This window comes from Leucopleurus acutus (genome assembly GCF_964270905.1).
Source record: "Leucopleurus acutus genome assembly, chromosome: 9".
Classification (NCBI taxonomy): Eukaryota; Metazoa; Chordata; class Mammalia; order Artiodactyla; family Delphinidae; genus Leucopleurus; species Leucopleurus acutus.
This window is the reverse complement of record NC_139144.1, coordinates 107,899,048-107,911,771: the sequence shown is the minus strand read 5'-3', so window position 1 is coordinate 107,911,771 and position 12,724 is coordinate 107,899,048. Positions and strand designations below refer to the sequence as shown.

Below are 12,724 nucleotides of genomic sequence, written 5' to 3'. Positions count from 1 at the left end.
CTGCCCTGGATGTAAGAAAGCATTTTTAAATAAAGGGAAATAGAGTGAAAATCTGGTGGATTAATTTATCAGTTTCTGAAACAGACTTGAAGGATCAGAACCTAAAATACAAATACATTCTTTTAATGAATTTCCTGGGCAACCCGTTCATCTTTAAGCTCTGGGAGTTGAGGGCTCCGGACTCAGACGTTGCGTCCTGGGGGGGGCGGGGAGGAAGGTGTGGGAGTACTTGACAAGCGCTACCCCATGAAGAATACACTGTGGTGTGCACCAAGGCGTGGGTGAGAAAACAGACTTTTCTGCTCATAAAAACCTGCATGAAGAGTTTAAGGCCCTTCTAACTGTTTAAAAAGTGACCACAGGCAAACTTGAACTGTGCCACCATCGTGCCACCCACCCTTCCTGAACGCACAAGAAAGACAGGGCATTAAATTCAGATTAAATCGGGAATGTGCTGCTTTGAGGTTGGACGTGAAACCCTTTGGGACAACTGAAAAACTAGCTAAATAAAATGAATGTATTTGCTTATTATTTACTTATTTAAAATGTCATATCGTGTTTGTATGGAAAGCAGGACAGTATCTGACTTCGAGCTGCACGCCCTCTCTGGGGTCGCCGACCCTCTGACCGCCCCCAGGGGCCCTGGACGACGCGGCTGGGGTCCTCCTCGCGCTGTCTGTCGGGCCTCCCCTCGGGCCGCTCCCCTGGCCATCCGAGCAGGGTCCTCACAGCCGGTTGTGGCTCCTGGCGATCGAGGGCAAGGAAAGTGAGAGGGGCGTGCAGCGGGCGGCCGGCCGGCGAGGAGGGTGCCGCCGAGGCCGGGCCCCTCGCGGGCTCCCGGAGCCTCTCGGCGCCTCACCGCGGATTGGGAGCTCGCGCAGGTTCCCCTCCAGCGCGGGTGAGCAGGCCGGGCGCTCCCCGAGGCGGCGCGGTCCCCGGCCCCGCGAGCCCCGCTGCCCCCGCGCCAACCCCAGGTGCGCCTGGCGGACCTCTGGCCAGCCGGGGAGGGAGGCGCGGCCGCAGCGGCCGCCCGGCCCCGGCCCGGCGCGCCGCGCCCCGGGAGGCACCGCGCTGGGTCTCCGTGAAGATGCACCGACCGCGCTCACTCCCGCCAAGTCCCAGGGCCCTGTTAGCAAGGCAGGCGGGCCGACAGCGAGGGCCGGGCGCCCAGGTGCCCCCACGGCCGAGCGCGGGGCCTGGGCACGTCCCCCCTGCCCGCCCCCGTCCCCCCTGCCCGCCCTGTGCCTGGCGCGGCGTCTCCTGACCGCCCGGAGTTCCCAGCACCTCAGAAAAGGCCGGCCCTCCTGTCCCGGAGAGGACGTCCCCGGCCCCGGCCCCCAGCGTCCTGAGATCCCCCCACGCGGGCTGAGGCGGCCCGGGAGCCCACTCCCCCGCACACAAGCGAGCGCGCGCGCGCACAGGCGGTTGCTATGGAGAGGCCGGTTCCCAGCCAGGCTGAGGGCGGCAGGTCCCCTCCCGCAGGCCTCCCCGCCCTGCCGGCCCCTCTGTCCGCAGTCCTACCCCCTCCCCCAGCGGGGCTCTACGGGGCCCCTCCCGCCTCCTCCCCTTCCCCCTCCTCTTTCCAGGAGGGACCGGGCCGACCCGGGTCCCCCGGAGGGCAGCAGGGAGGAACAGCCAGGCGGGTCTTGGTCCCCAGGTGGCGCGGGGCGTGGGCTCCGGGGATGGGAGCGATCCGGCGGCTCGCGGGAGGCCCGGCGGGTGGACAGAGGACAGGGGGTCTGTAGGCCCTGACCCGGCGTGGGGACGCGAGAGCAGGGGTGGCTCCCCCTTCCTGGCCTGCCGGCTGTCCGCGGGCGGTGTGCGCCGTGGTGGGTCGCTGGAGTGGAGCCGCGGTGCCCCTTTGGCCGCCCCGGAACTGAGTTTCCCCTCGGGCTTCTCGAAGCCCGGCGAAGCGGCCAGCAGGCCTCCAGCCCCCGCGAGCTCGGGCCGCTCAGGCCTACCGAGCCCGGGTTCTCGGAAGCGCTCGACTCCCGGCCCCTAGAAATAGCAAATGCAAGTAGATCTCAGCTTAGGCCTTCGGTCAGAGGAAGCGAGTCCTTCGGACACTTTAGACAGAGGCAAGCGCTTCGCAGGCACTCGTGCCCGGAGCCCTGGCCCGGGGAGGGCGGGCCGGGCGGTTAGGCACTTCTGTTTCCGCGAGGGGAGCGCGACGGGCGGGGACCCTCGGCGCGGGGCAGGTCTGGGGGCAGCGCCCGGGGGAAGGGAGGGGGAAGCGGTGCGAGCTCGCCCGCGGGGCCGACCGGGCTGGGGGCGGGGGCCGCAGCTCGCCCGGGCCCCGGGGCCGCCGCCGGGTGTGGGCAGAAGGGGCGTCGGGCGAGGAGGGGCCGCCGCCTCCAGCTGTCCCGAGCGCGGGAACAATGGGGAGGCGGTGGGAGAGGGGCACTGGGAGGAGGGCGCCCGGGTTTCCAGAAAAGGAGAAACTAAAGAGCCCTCCACAGACTGTCATCTGCATGTGACAAGATCTCCCCCCCACTCCTTTCTTTCTTCCCCTTGTGCCTGCAGCTGTGGGCCTCGAGAGCGCATTGTACGCACAGATGTTGGGTTTCAGCTCTCGCGCTAGGCTGCTCGGCGGGGGGCGCCGCGCACCGGGGGTGCCCCGACCTGTGGCTGCGACCAGGGGTCCAGAGCGGGGAGCGGGGAGAGTGGGGGTGAAAGGGCGGGGGAGCGGCCGCAGCGGCCGCGAGTCCGCGGGAGGCCGCTCACCAGGCCCAGCCGGTCTGGTCGCCCCCCAGGCCCCTGCTTGGCCTCGGGCACCGCCGGCCCGACTCAGAGTCGCGCCCTGGGCCCGGGCCCGGGGTCGGGGAGCTTCGGGAGGAGCGAGCGACTGAGAGCGCGGCCTGCGACCTCGCTCCGCTCCTTCTGCGGGGCAGTGGGCCAGGCCGGGCCTTTGACCTGGGGAAGCGAGAACGCAGCTCGATTCCTTCCTTTCCCCGCCATCCCGTCCCGACGTTTTGGGCTGGCGGCCCGCATTTCGCCTGGACCAAATGGCGGCAAAGTTCTCAGTAGTTCCTGCGTCCGGCAAGGCGCTTTGTAGGCGCCTTCGAGACCTAAACACTCGAGCGGGATTCCTATAAGGGGCGGGGGGGCGGGGGCGTTTACTCGCTGATTTGCCCGGCGTCATTGGCCAGCTTCAATTTGGAAAGGGAGCAAAAGGCCCCCAGGGCAAAAGTGTCAAAACTAACTCGGAAGAAGGATGTATCCTGAGCTTTTCTCTTGCAAAGAGTTTCGACGCCACCCCTCCCATAGCAGAGGTCACAGCAGGGCCGTGCAGGTTGACATTTCTTGCCGTGTCCCCTCTCCCCCGGGTGCTACCCTGAACTTGCCCAGTCTGAAGTGCGACTCGAACGATGAAAGGGAGAAAGGCTGAAAAGAAAGAAAAGGCGAAGGCCCGGGCTGCCGCGCTGTACAAATGACTGACAAAGCCGATGTCCATTCATAGTCTCGGGCGGGAGAGGGTGTTTGGAGAGCCGCGGCCCCTTAGCCAATTGCTGTCAGCAACCTGTGTGTGTGCGGGGGGGACATCGCTATAGCAACCGGTGGCTGGGCCGCGAGCCGCGCCGCCGCCGGCCGGGTGCGCGCCGGGCCGGATATAAGGCGGGGCGCGGCGGCCGCGCAGGATGGAGCTGCGCGCGCGGCCGGTGGCCCTGCGGGGACCGTCCTGCGCCGGGCCCCGCGCCCACCCTCTCCGCGCCCTGACCCGAGCGCCTTGCCCTGGGGCCGGGCCCCGGCGGAGCGCGCAGAGCCCGGCCGAGCGGCGGAGCAGAGCTGCGGGCTCCGAGCTGGTGCGGCCGCCGCCACAGCCCGTGGAGCTGCGGCGCGCGGCACCTTTGTCTCCGCCGGCTGCCGGAGAAGTTTGTGGTCAGAAGCAGGATGGCCCCACTCGTCTGTGGCTCCGGCCCAGGGGAAAAGGCTGACGGCGGTGATGGCGCCGCCGCTGCCCGCGGCCGCCGCGCCCCGAGGCCGTTCGGCCGGGCACACGTCCTCCTCTCCTCCGGCTTGGGCGCCCGGCGCCCGCCCCGCTGCAGGTAACCAGGGGCGCGGGGCCGGGGCGTGGGCACTGGTGGGGCCGTAGAAGGGACAGGGGCCGGGTTGGGGGCCGGAGGGAGCGGGAGAGACCCACCGAGGGCATCGCCAAGGCATGTAGGTGGCGCGGCGAGGAACCGGAGCCTGGTAAGGGTGGAGGGTGCGCGCGGGGCGGGGGGCGGGGGCGGGGGCGGGGTGAGGGGCTCGGATGGGCGACCTGGGCGTCGGAGAGCCCAGTCCTGGGGCTAACTGACTCGCAGCAGGCTGCCTGTCAAGTGCTCTGTTTGGCCGGGGAGGTCTGCGTCTGAGGTCATTCCCCAAGTGGGACAGGGGTGGACATCCCGTGGTGACCCGGTCGGTGGCAGTCCCACCCCAGAGCTCCCCGCGAAGACCGCCGGGGCTGGGCTGGGGCCACTGCCTCTCGGACTCCGCATCGCCAGCCACTCCGGGCGGTTCGGACCAGCAAGAGGGCGGGGGCGGGGGCGGGGGTCGCAGATGGGGAGGGTTGTGGGAAAAGATGAAGGACGGGATGAGCAGCCGGCGTGGAAGGGAACCAACGTGGGAGCATTTTCCTCGCAGCCCGTTTTGGGGCGCTCTTCGCCCTCCTTATCGGGGCCGGAGCGCGCCTCTGTGCTGTCGAGGCGTCCCAGTTAGAGGACGCTGGATGGGCACCCAGGGAGGAGAGTGCCAGGGCCAGGTGGGGCCGTGTGTGGGAGCGCAGGGTTCTCTGATCTCCCCGGTCCGGTGGAGAACGCCTCCGAGCGGCCACCTCCCCTCCCCCAAAAGGAACCGGCGCTGTCTCGGCGCCCTCCCCGGTGGGGCGGCCGCGCGCTTGCCAGAAAAACTTCTGACGCGGAGCTGTTTGAAGGAGGGACTTTATTTATTGACCGCCTGTGTGGTTCTGAAGTGGGACTTGCCTCGGGGTTTTACAGAAGCCTCGGTCTCGGTCGGGGCCGTCGGGCAGACCCCGAACTAGGGGTTGAAACCTCAGCAGAAGAGACCCTGTGGAGCCGGAGCCGGACTCCCGCCCTTTTGTGTCATCAGTGCTCAGAGGTCGCTCCACGCTGGACGGCTGGGGGTGTCTGTCACAGTCACCAGTGCCTACTGCACCCCCAAACGCACAGCCGGAGGGTGGCCAGGAGCCATCGGCCGCAGCGGGCACGGTGCCCCCGCCAACCGCCCAGCTCCCCGGCCCGGCCCCCGGCCCCTGCCCCCGCGTCCTCCTGCTCTGGGGTCCAGTGGCCCCGCTAAGTCCGCAGACAGCGGCCCCTGGTCGGCACCGGGGAGCCTCCCCGCCTGGGGTCAAGGGCGCTGCGGGGCCCAGTGGTCTTCGGCAAACCGGCCTTCTCTGGATGAATGCGAACGAAAGTGCGAGGCGGTGAAGGTTTGCGTGCAGGAGGGACACGGAAGCTCCCCTCTCTTTATCGGCCTCGGAGGGGCCGCCCGCACGCAGCTAAGCACACCCCGCTTGGCTCCCGAGACGGGCGGCGAGGTGAGGCAGGGGACCTGTGCGGCTCCGCGGGCCCCGGGGTGGGCGGGCGTCGTTGGGCACACTGATCCTTGCCCCGCGGCCGGCGCGCTTTGTGGCGGGAGGGGCTGGGTCCCCCGCACTGTCCCCGCGGGAAGCGGGCTGGGGCCGCCTGGGGACCCCTCCGCGCTGTGAATACCGCGGCTCCCAGGAACCCTCGACCCTTTGTGTCCGGCGCTGCGGTCCGATCTTTCCCACCTCGGTGCGGATCGCCTACAGGAGAAAGGCGGGAGGGACTGGGAACGAGAAGTGAGAAAGCCGGGGCCTGTCGAGGGGGAGGGGCCGAAAACGGCCGTGCGCCCCCGGGACCCGCGCTCTGAGCGGCGCCGCGGCAGGGTCCTGACCCGCGACGCCAGGCGAGCCTCCCAGAGGCGACTTCTAAGCCTCCGCGAAGGAGAGAAGCAGAAACCCCAGTGCTGAAAAGGGCTTGATTCTTGCGGAGGGAAAACTCCTTCCAGAGCACGGGTGACCCAGGGGACGCCTGACCCCGGGGGCGCGCGCCCGGGCCTGGGCAGGCCGCGGGCCGACTGTACGCTTCTGCAGCGCGGGCCCCCGGCCGCGCTTCAAGCTTATTGGTCGGGTTTGAGTTTGGATGCGATAAACATGCCGACGGAGCCTGAGAGGTGGCCGGGCCGGCTTTCTCCCTGGTCGGGCCACGTCGGTCCCTTCTCGGAGGGTCGCCCTCTGTTTCCCCCGAGACAATTTGCTGCTTATCAAGCTCTGCTAAAAATTAGTTCACACGGGGGTGTTTTTCCCACTTTAAACATAAATATCGTAAATCTTCCCTGACACCTGAAAACAGAGTATTTCCCCAAAACTGATCCTCTAGGAGTGCTTAGAGATGCAAACAGACAATTTATAATCTTCTGTGTATTTACTTTTATGCCTATGCCTGAACAATACCTCATAAATAGACGATTTTAAAACAGCGTATCCCCACTTTATTTTCATTGAGGTTTATATTTAAGAATAATTGTTTCTTGGAGATTGTTTTCTTTTGCCCATATAAGCTTTTTTTTTTTTTTTTTTTTTTTGGCTACTTGAATGGCAGATTTGCAAGTACAATTTCATCTGCGCAAACGAACAATAGCCTTCAGCTGCACAAAGGATTCCTCCCACCCTGAATTCAGACCGCAATGCCTCTTGCTCTGATAATAGCTTCTGAAAAGATTTTGTAATGCAGAGAATTAATACATGATTATTTCCGCCTGACTTCTCTCATTTATTAGAATTCTGTGGCCAGTTCCAAATTAAAAATAGTTCAGTTAACAGCTTTAAAAAAATACTTTTAAAATATTTTAAGACACCCCCCCAATATTTTTAAGTTTGGTCATTCCTGTGGCCTGAAAGCTGTTAAAAATTTTGATCGGCTTTAAAGTGATAGTTACTATATCTTAGTAAATATATCTTAGTAAACTTAGCATGAAATTTCCAAATAATTCTAAGATGGTTCATCTGGGAAACCAAAGACAGACTTGTTTTTAACCATTCATTAGTAGTCCCTAAAATTAATTTCTAAATTTTACAGAGAAAAAGATCTTTACAATTATAGGAACATAAAAGTGCAGAGGAACACGGGATACGGCTGGGTTTGCAAATCAGATTCTTTAGAAATGATGCAAATGAAAACATCCACAATATTAGAAGTTTAGTATCAATGAAATTGCTGCATGCCTGTGCCCATAAGTTTTTAAAACACACACAAGTGTGTTTTAAAATTGAAGCCAGTGATTTCGGTAATGAATTGCTCTTGCTAACTGGTTGCGTAGCACAGCCTTGGGAAAATGCTACATTTTCCTACCCGTCAACAAATATTTTTTACCATGAAGTTATATATTGGTGTGGCTGCCTCACAGTCGAGTTTGGGTATACAATGTTCTTTTTTCTTCTTTCTTCTTTTATTTTAGGCTTACCACGTGGACAGCTTAAAAAAAAAAGTTTTGAAGGTATTTTGCCATAAATGGCAAAGAAGATAAAGGAAGCCCCAGGCACCTTCACTTATAAGCACAGATCAAAATAGTTTAAATAGGTCAGGACAATGTCTGCAGATTCTAAGAGCAATTCCACTGATTGCCTCTGTGGTCACATATGCATTTCAAATCACAGCTTTTGCAATATTTTATATTCTAAGTTCAAGGAGCTGCAGGTGGAGATGGTTGAGTGGAAGAAATATGCAATGTGCTTCAGTTTACTCTCGGTGCCTCTAACCTGATATAAAGTTGACTTACTCTTCCTGATTCTTATAAAAAATCATACTTTTCCTGCTTCTGCAACTTAGTATTAAGTGCTTGTATATGTGTCGCCTGCACCCTGGGGTACACAGACACCCCGTGCTCCCTGTGTGACCAGGCTGCTTGGGACGGCTGCTTCCTCCACCTTCCCCCTCACCCCTCCCCTGCTCCAAACTTTCCGGGGGGTGGGAGCTGCCACTGTACAGAAGGAGGCGGCCTGACTGTAAATGTCAAAGTCATAAATATTTAAACATTATTTTCTTTCAATTTCAAGTCAAGACTGACAAGATGCCTCTAATTAGTGGAGGGCTCTCGGCAGGGCTCAGCGCCAGGACAAGACTGCAGGAAAGCACCTGTAGTTACAGCCCCTCGGCCTGGGGGAGCAGGGACCCAGGTCACTCCTGGGCAGGACAGAGGGTCAGACTCACTTTTAAGCAAAGGCACCCGTTGCTTTCTCTTAAATCTCCTGGTTAGCAGGGGTCCCTTAAGATTTTTTTTAACTCTACAATAAAGAAAGGCTATACAATAATCATAGTTATTTAAACTCAATCACTGTGCCGAGGACGGAGTTCACGCTCTTTAATTTTTTAAAAAAAGTGTAAATTTTTATTTCTTCCGGGATTCCTCAGTCCTGACTTGCAGCCAAGCGTTTTTCCTCCCCGCGTGACCCTCCCGACAGCACTAGGTAGGACGTTGGAGTCATTGAGGGCGCCCCAAGGAAGAGCGACTTTTCGGGCTCCAACCGAGGTGCCCAGGGGCCAGCGAGAGGCAGGATTCCCAGCCGGGCCCTAAGATCCTGCGGCCGCAGCGTCACAGTGGCCCAAACCGGCGCATCCCTCTCTGTCCCCAACAGGCTTCCTTCCTCTCCTGGTCAGATCCCTCCTCCCCGACCGCGCCCGCTGTCCAGGCCCCTCCTTGACCCGGTGCTCGCCCTCCCCAGCCTCACCAGACCCCTCTCCTGGATACGAGAGGACCACTGCCACCCCTTCCCTGCGGGGCAGCTCCGGCCCAGGCGGCGGGGAGCTGGACGGGACCGTAGAAAGTGGGACTCAGTGGACGTGGAGTCCCGTCCTCTTCCCCGGGAGCACCTGGGACCCAGCGGGGGCTGCGCAGCTGGCCGGAGACAGAGCGGGGCCCAGGGAGGAGGGACCCGGGCAGTCACTCTCCTTGACATTTTTCTTTGACCTCTGAGTAAACTCCAAGCGCTGCGTGAGGGGAGGCCGGGCAGGCGCCTTTCCGCTTCCCCGGCCGAGAGCGCAGCCTACGGGTCACGGTGACCGTCGGTTTCCGACAAAAAGGACCGAGCCGGCCGGGCGGCGACACTTAGGGCTGCCCGGCCTCCCTCCCGGGGGAGCGCCCCGCCGGGGTCTCTCCTGCCGCCCCAGACCCGGGCCAGGGTAAAGTGCAGGCGCCGCTGCCGGCCTCCTTAGAGGGCCCCTGCGCGTTCACGGCCTCCCACCTGGAACCGAGCGACAGCCGGGCTACGCTTGTGCCCCTTACCCAGCGAGACCCCCGCGCCTGGGCCGGACCCTCTTCAGGTCCTCAGTCCTCCGCGCGCTGGCGACCGCCCGTCGGCTGCGCACTAAGGTGGTGGCCACCCACCGAGGCGCTGCGCGTCCCCTCGGAGCCAGGCTGGTCACCCCGCGCGTGTGCGCTTCACGTCGCGGGGCAGGAGGGTTCGGGAAGTCCCCGTACCCGGGCGCGGTCAGCCACGTGGGCGATCGGGGTCCCCCCGACGCCTGGGCTGGCTCCCCTGGGGGGGGCGGGGCGGGGGCCGCCGGTCGCCTGCGCCGGGGCGGAGTGGGGGATGCAGTGACGGCTGGGGGCGCCGAGCGGGGTCTAGCGGGACGCCCCCTCCGCCGGCCGCGCGCCCTCCTTTGTTGTCCCCGCTCGTCTGCGGAGGCTCGGAGCCGGCCTCTCCCGGGAGCGGAGGAGCGCTAGTGGGGGGAGGGGCGCATCGGCGGGGTGGGAACCCGGGCGGCCGGAGCCTCGCCGGCCTCTCAGGGGAGCGTCCCGGGCCGGAGGGCTTGGAGAGGGGCGCGCTCTTCTTGAACCGGCCGCGGGAGGACGGGCGTGAACCAGCGGCACCGCGCGGGGGCCGAGGAGCCGGGCACGTGGGTGTCGGGCCCCCTCCCAGTCCGCCCGCGTCTCCGGCACCGCGGCCGGGTCCCTCCGGTTTATTCCTGCGGTTCGGCCTGTCGCCGCGCGGGGCGGGGGACACGGTGCCGGGGTGAAGCGGGGCCTGCGGGGCTGGCAGCCGGCAGCCCTCCGGGTGACTTCTTTCTGGGCCGGGGAGGGGAGGGAGGGGCGAGGGGAGGGGTGAGAGAGGATGGGGAGGGGTCTTCCGCCCGCCTCTCCCTCCAGGCCGAGGGCCGCGCGCACCGGCCGCACTGGCCGGGGGGCCCCCGCGCCCCGCTCGCCCCACCGCCCGGGCGTCCCGGCTCCCTCCCCCGACCCCCCCGTCCGCGTCTCCCCCTAGCGTCCCCGCGCCTCCGTCCCTCCCGCCGCTGGCGGACCTGCTGTCCTCCTCGGAGCCTCGCATCCAGGCAAGAAAATCCGGCGTCTTTTCTCATTTCACCCGCGTTTCCATTAACCCAGTCCCGGCACCAGCTAATCCGCGGCACCGAAGGCAAAAGGAGGCTAATTAATGACCAGCTTTTCCAGTCAGGACCGGCGATAATTGCTTTGGTGGCCTTTATGATTACAAGATAAAAATGGCCCGGCCTGACATAAGAGGCCCTGTGTACACTCGGAGACAGGAGGAAATGAAGAGTTGGGAGGCTGAATACGGAGCAGAAAATTACTAATAGAAGAGAGATAATGAATAGGCCGGCCAGGCATTCATGGGGAAAAATCCATTTTGTTACCACGCGAAATTAGGTGGTGGAAAGGAGTTTGCTAATTGTTCTCATCTTGTAGCAACCAGGACTGGGGCGGGGGCGTGCATTTCTATTCATTCCCCGAGTAATTGCGGAAGGGTGTGCTGGCCGAGTCTCCATCGTCCCCTGGCGTTTTAATTGTTGCTGATATTCCTTATAATGAAGCTAATGAGGGCGCGCACTGTGCAACTTTGTGTGCATGGAGACTCGTGCAACGCGCCGAAAGGATGTTCTTACCCACCCCCACCCCGCCCCCCGAAGCAGGAGAACCCGACGGACCTGGGCTCCCTTACCTTTCACCCGCCGAGAAGTGAACTCCTGGACCATAGTGCGCCCCCGTCTCGCAGCTCCTTTCAAGGAAAAGTGCCGAGGTGCGAAGTGCGGGGCCTGTGCGGGGTGTAGACGCGGCCCAGGTCCGAGGTCTGGACGAGGGGACGAGGGGACGTGCCTTGGAAGGCGAGCGGAGGGGCTTCCGGGATGGCAACTCCCTGCAATATATGCAAGAATATTAGCCTGACGCTTCACAGGAGCAGGCTCAGTGGTTGGACTTCTGCTGGTACCCTTAGGCACAGCAGGAGCTAGGCACCCCCATCCGGTCCATCCACCCCAGCCCCACCGTTTGTGAGGCATCCGCTCCCCGCCTACCTCTTTAGAAGGGGCGAAGGCTTTATTTTACTTAAGGCAGTGAATTAGCTGCCGAATACTTTATACCTTTAAGTTTGAAAAACGGCGGCCGTTAAGGAAAAAAAGTGACGCCTCTGATGACGTTCCTTGTGAAAACATTGCCGTCTGCGGCGCGCTGTGTTGAAATGACTGTAGCTTCCGGTCCGAGGGCTGCTTTCCTGGATGCCCTCCTGTTGTCTCAGTGCCAGCCCAGAGCTTTACGTTGTAGGTTGCGTGTGGAAGGGCTGGTTTTCAGGACTCATGATTCACTGGGTAGTAACCTGCCCCTTCTCCTATTCTGCAGAAAAGCAAACCCAAGCTTCTGCCTCACCAGGCAGAACGAGAGGACTCGACCAAGTTCATCGTGCTCACTCTGGTCTCCGTCGTCGCCATCGTGGCGGTCCTGCTGGCGTCCGGCGTCATCTACTGCCTACGACACAGCTCTCAGTACAGGCTGAAGGAGAAGCTCTCGGGACCTGGGGGCGACCCGGACCCCGATGCCACCAACGCCTACCAGGTAAAAAGAGACTTTTCTAAGTGCTGTTTCAGTTCCGTTCACCACTGGAATGGACGGATTGTTTAAGTCGTCTTTGGCCCCTCCCCCGTTCCCAGCAGTTGTTCATTTATTCATAGTTTGGGTTCTTGTGTGATGACGATTTGAAACTTCTCATTAGCATTCATGTAAATACCTTGAAACCCTAGTTTTCCTGCTCTAAATTAATCTTATGCTGTTCTGGGATGGTCTCATGTTAGCTGTGAAAGCGGGCTGCTAATTAGAAATGTGGAAAAAGTATAATACATGAATTATGTATTATCTGCTATCTTCCTTAGTTTGGCCACTATTAATAAATAATGCCAGAGTTGCAAGATAAATTGGTTGTGTAGATGTATGAAGGTGTCTCTTAAATCATCGACTTCCTCAGGATCTTATGTGAAAAGATCCTCTGACCTGATCTGTTGCCACCTTCGCTGTTATTTGGATAAAGTGGCATCTAAGGCCGATAGATGGAAAGTAAACCAAGGATGTCTTCAGGAGAGCAGTGGTGGAGCCATGCACTGGTGATGCAGAAACGGTCCAGACACACCTGGAAAAAAATTGGAACCAATGAGACTGAGGGGAGGAGGTTCAGACGAAACTGGACATAAAAAAATATTCACAGAATGTTTGGGAGTTCCGTAGCACACACTCCAGATTTAATAATGTTCTGTAATGAACACACATCTTCACGCAAGCCCAGAATATATACCAGTCAGGGCATTTGACTTCTTCTAACATAAAACGCAACTCCAAGTGTATTTTCCCGTTTGGGAAGGTAATTTACTTAATCATCGTTTCCTGAAGTTCAATAGATACGTTTTGTAAAAGCTTTTCTCCCATT

The 12,724-nt window shown here is 60.8% G+C and overlaps 1 protein-coding gene across 1 annotated transcript in view; it reads left to right on the top strand.

Moving 5' to 3' along the window:
• The window catches only part of PTPRN2 (protein tyrosine phosphatase receptor type N2), a gene marked incomplete at both ends in the record, with an annotated part of 672,304 nt that overhangs the window by 551,351 nt on the left and 108,229 nt on the right, over positions 1-12,724 (top strand). Inside the window, one exon of the mRNA XM_082845910.1 lies at positions 11,650-11,862. Coding sequence (XP_082702036.1) covers positions 11,650-11,862 — 213 coding nt within the window. The remainder of the gene's footprint in view (positions 1-11,649; positions 11,863-12,724) is intronic.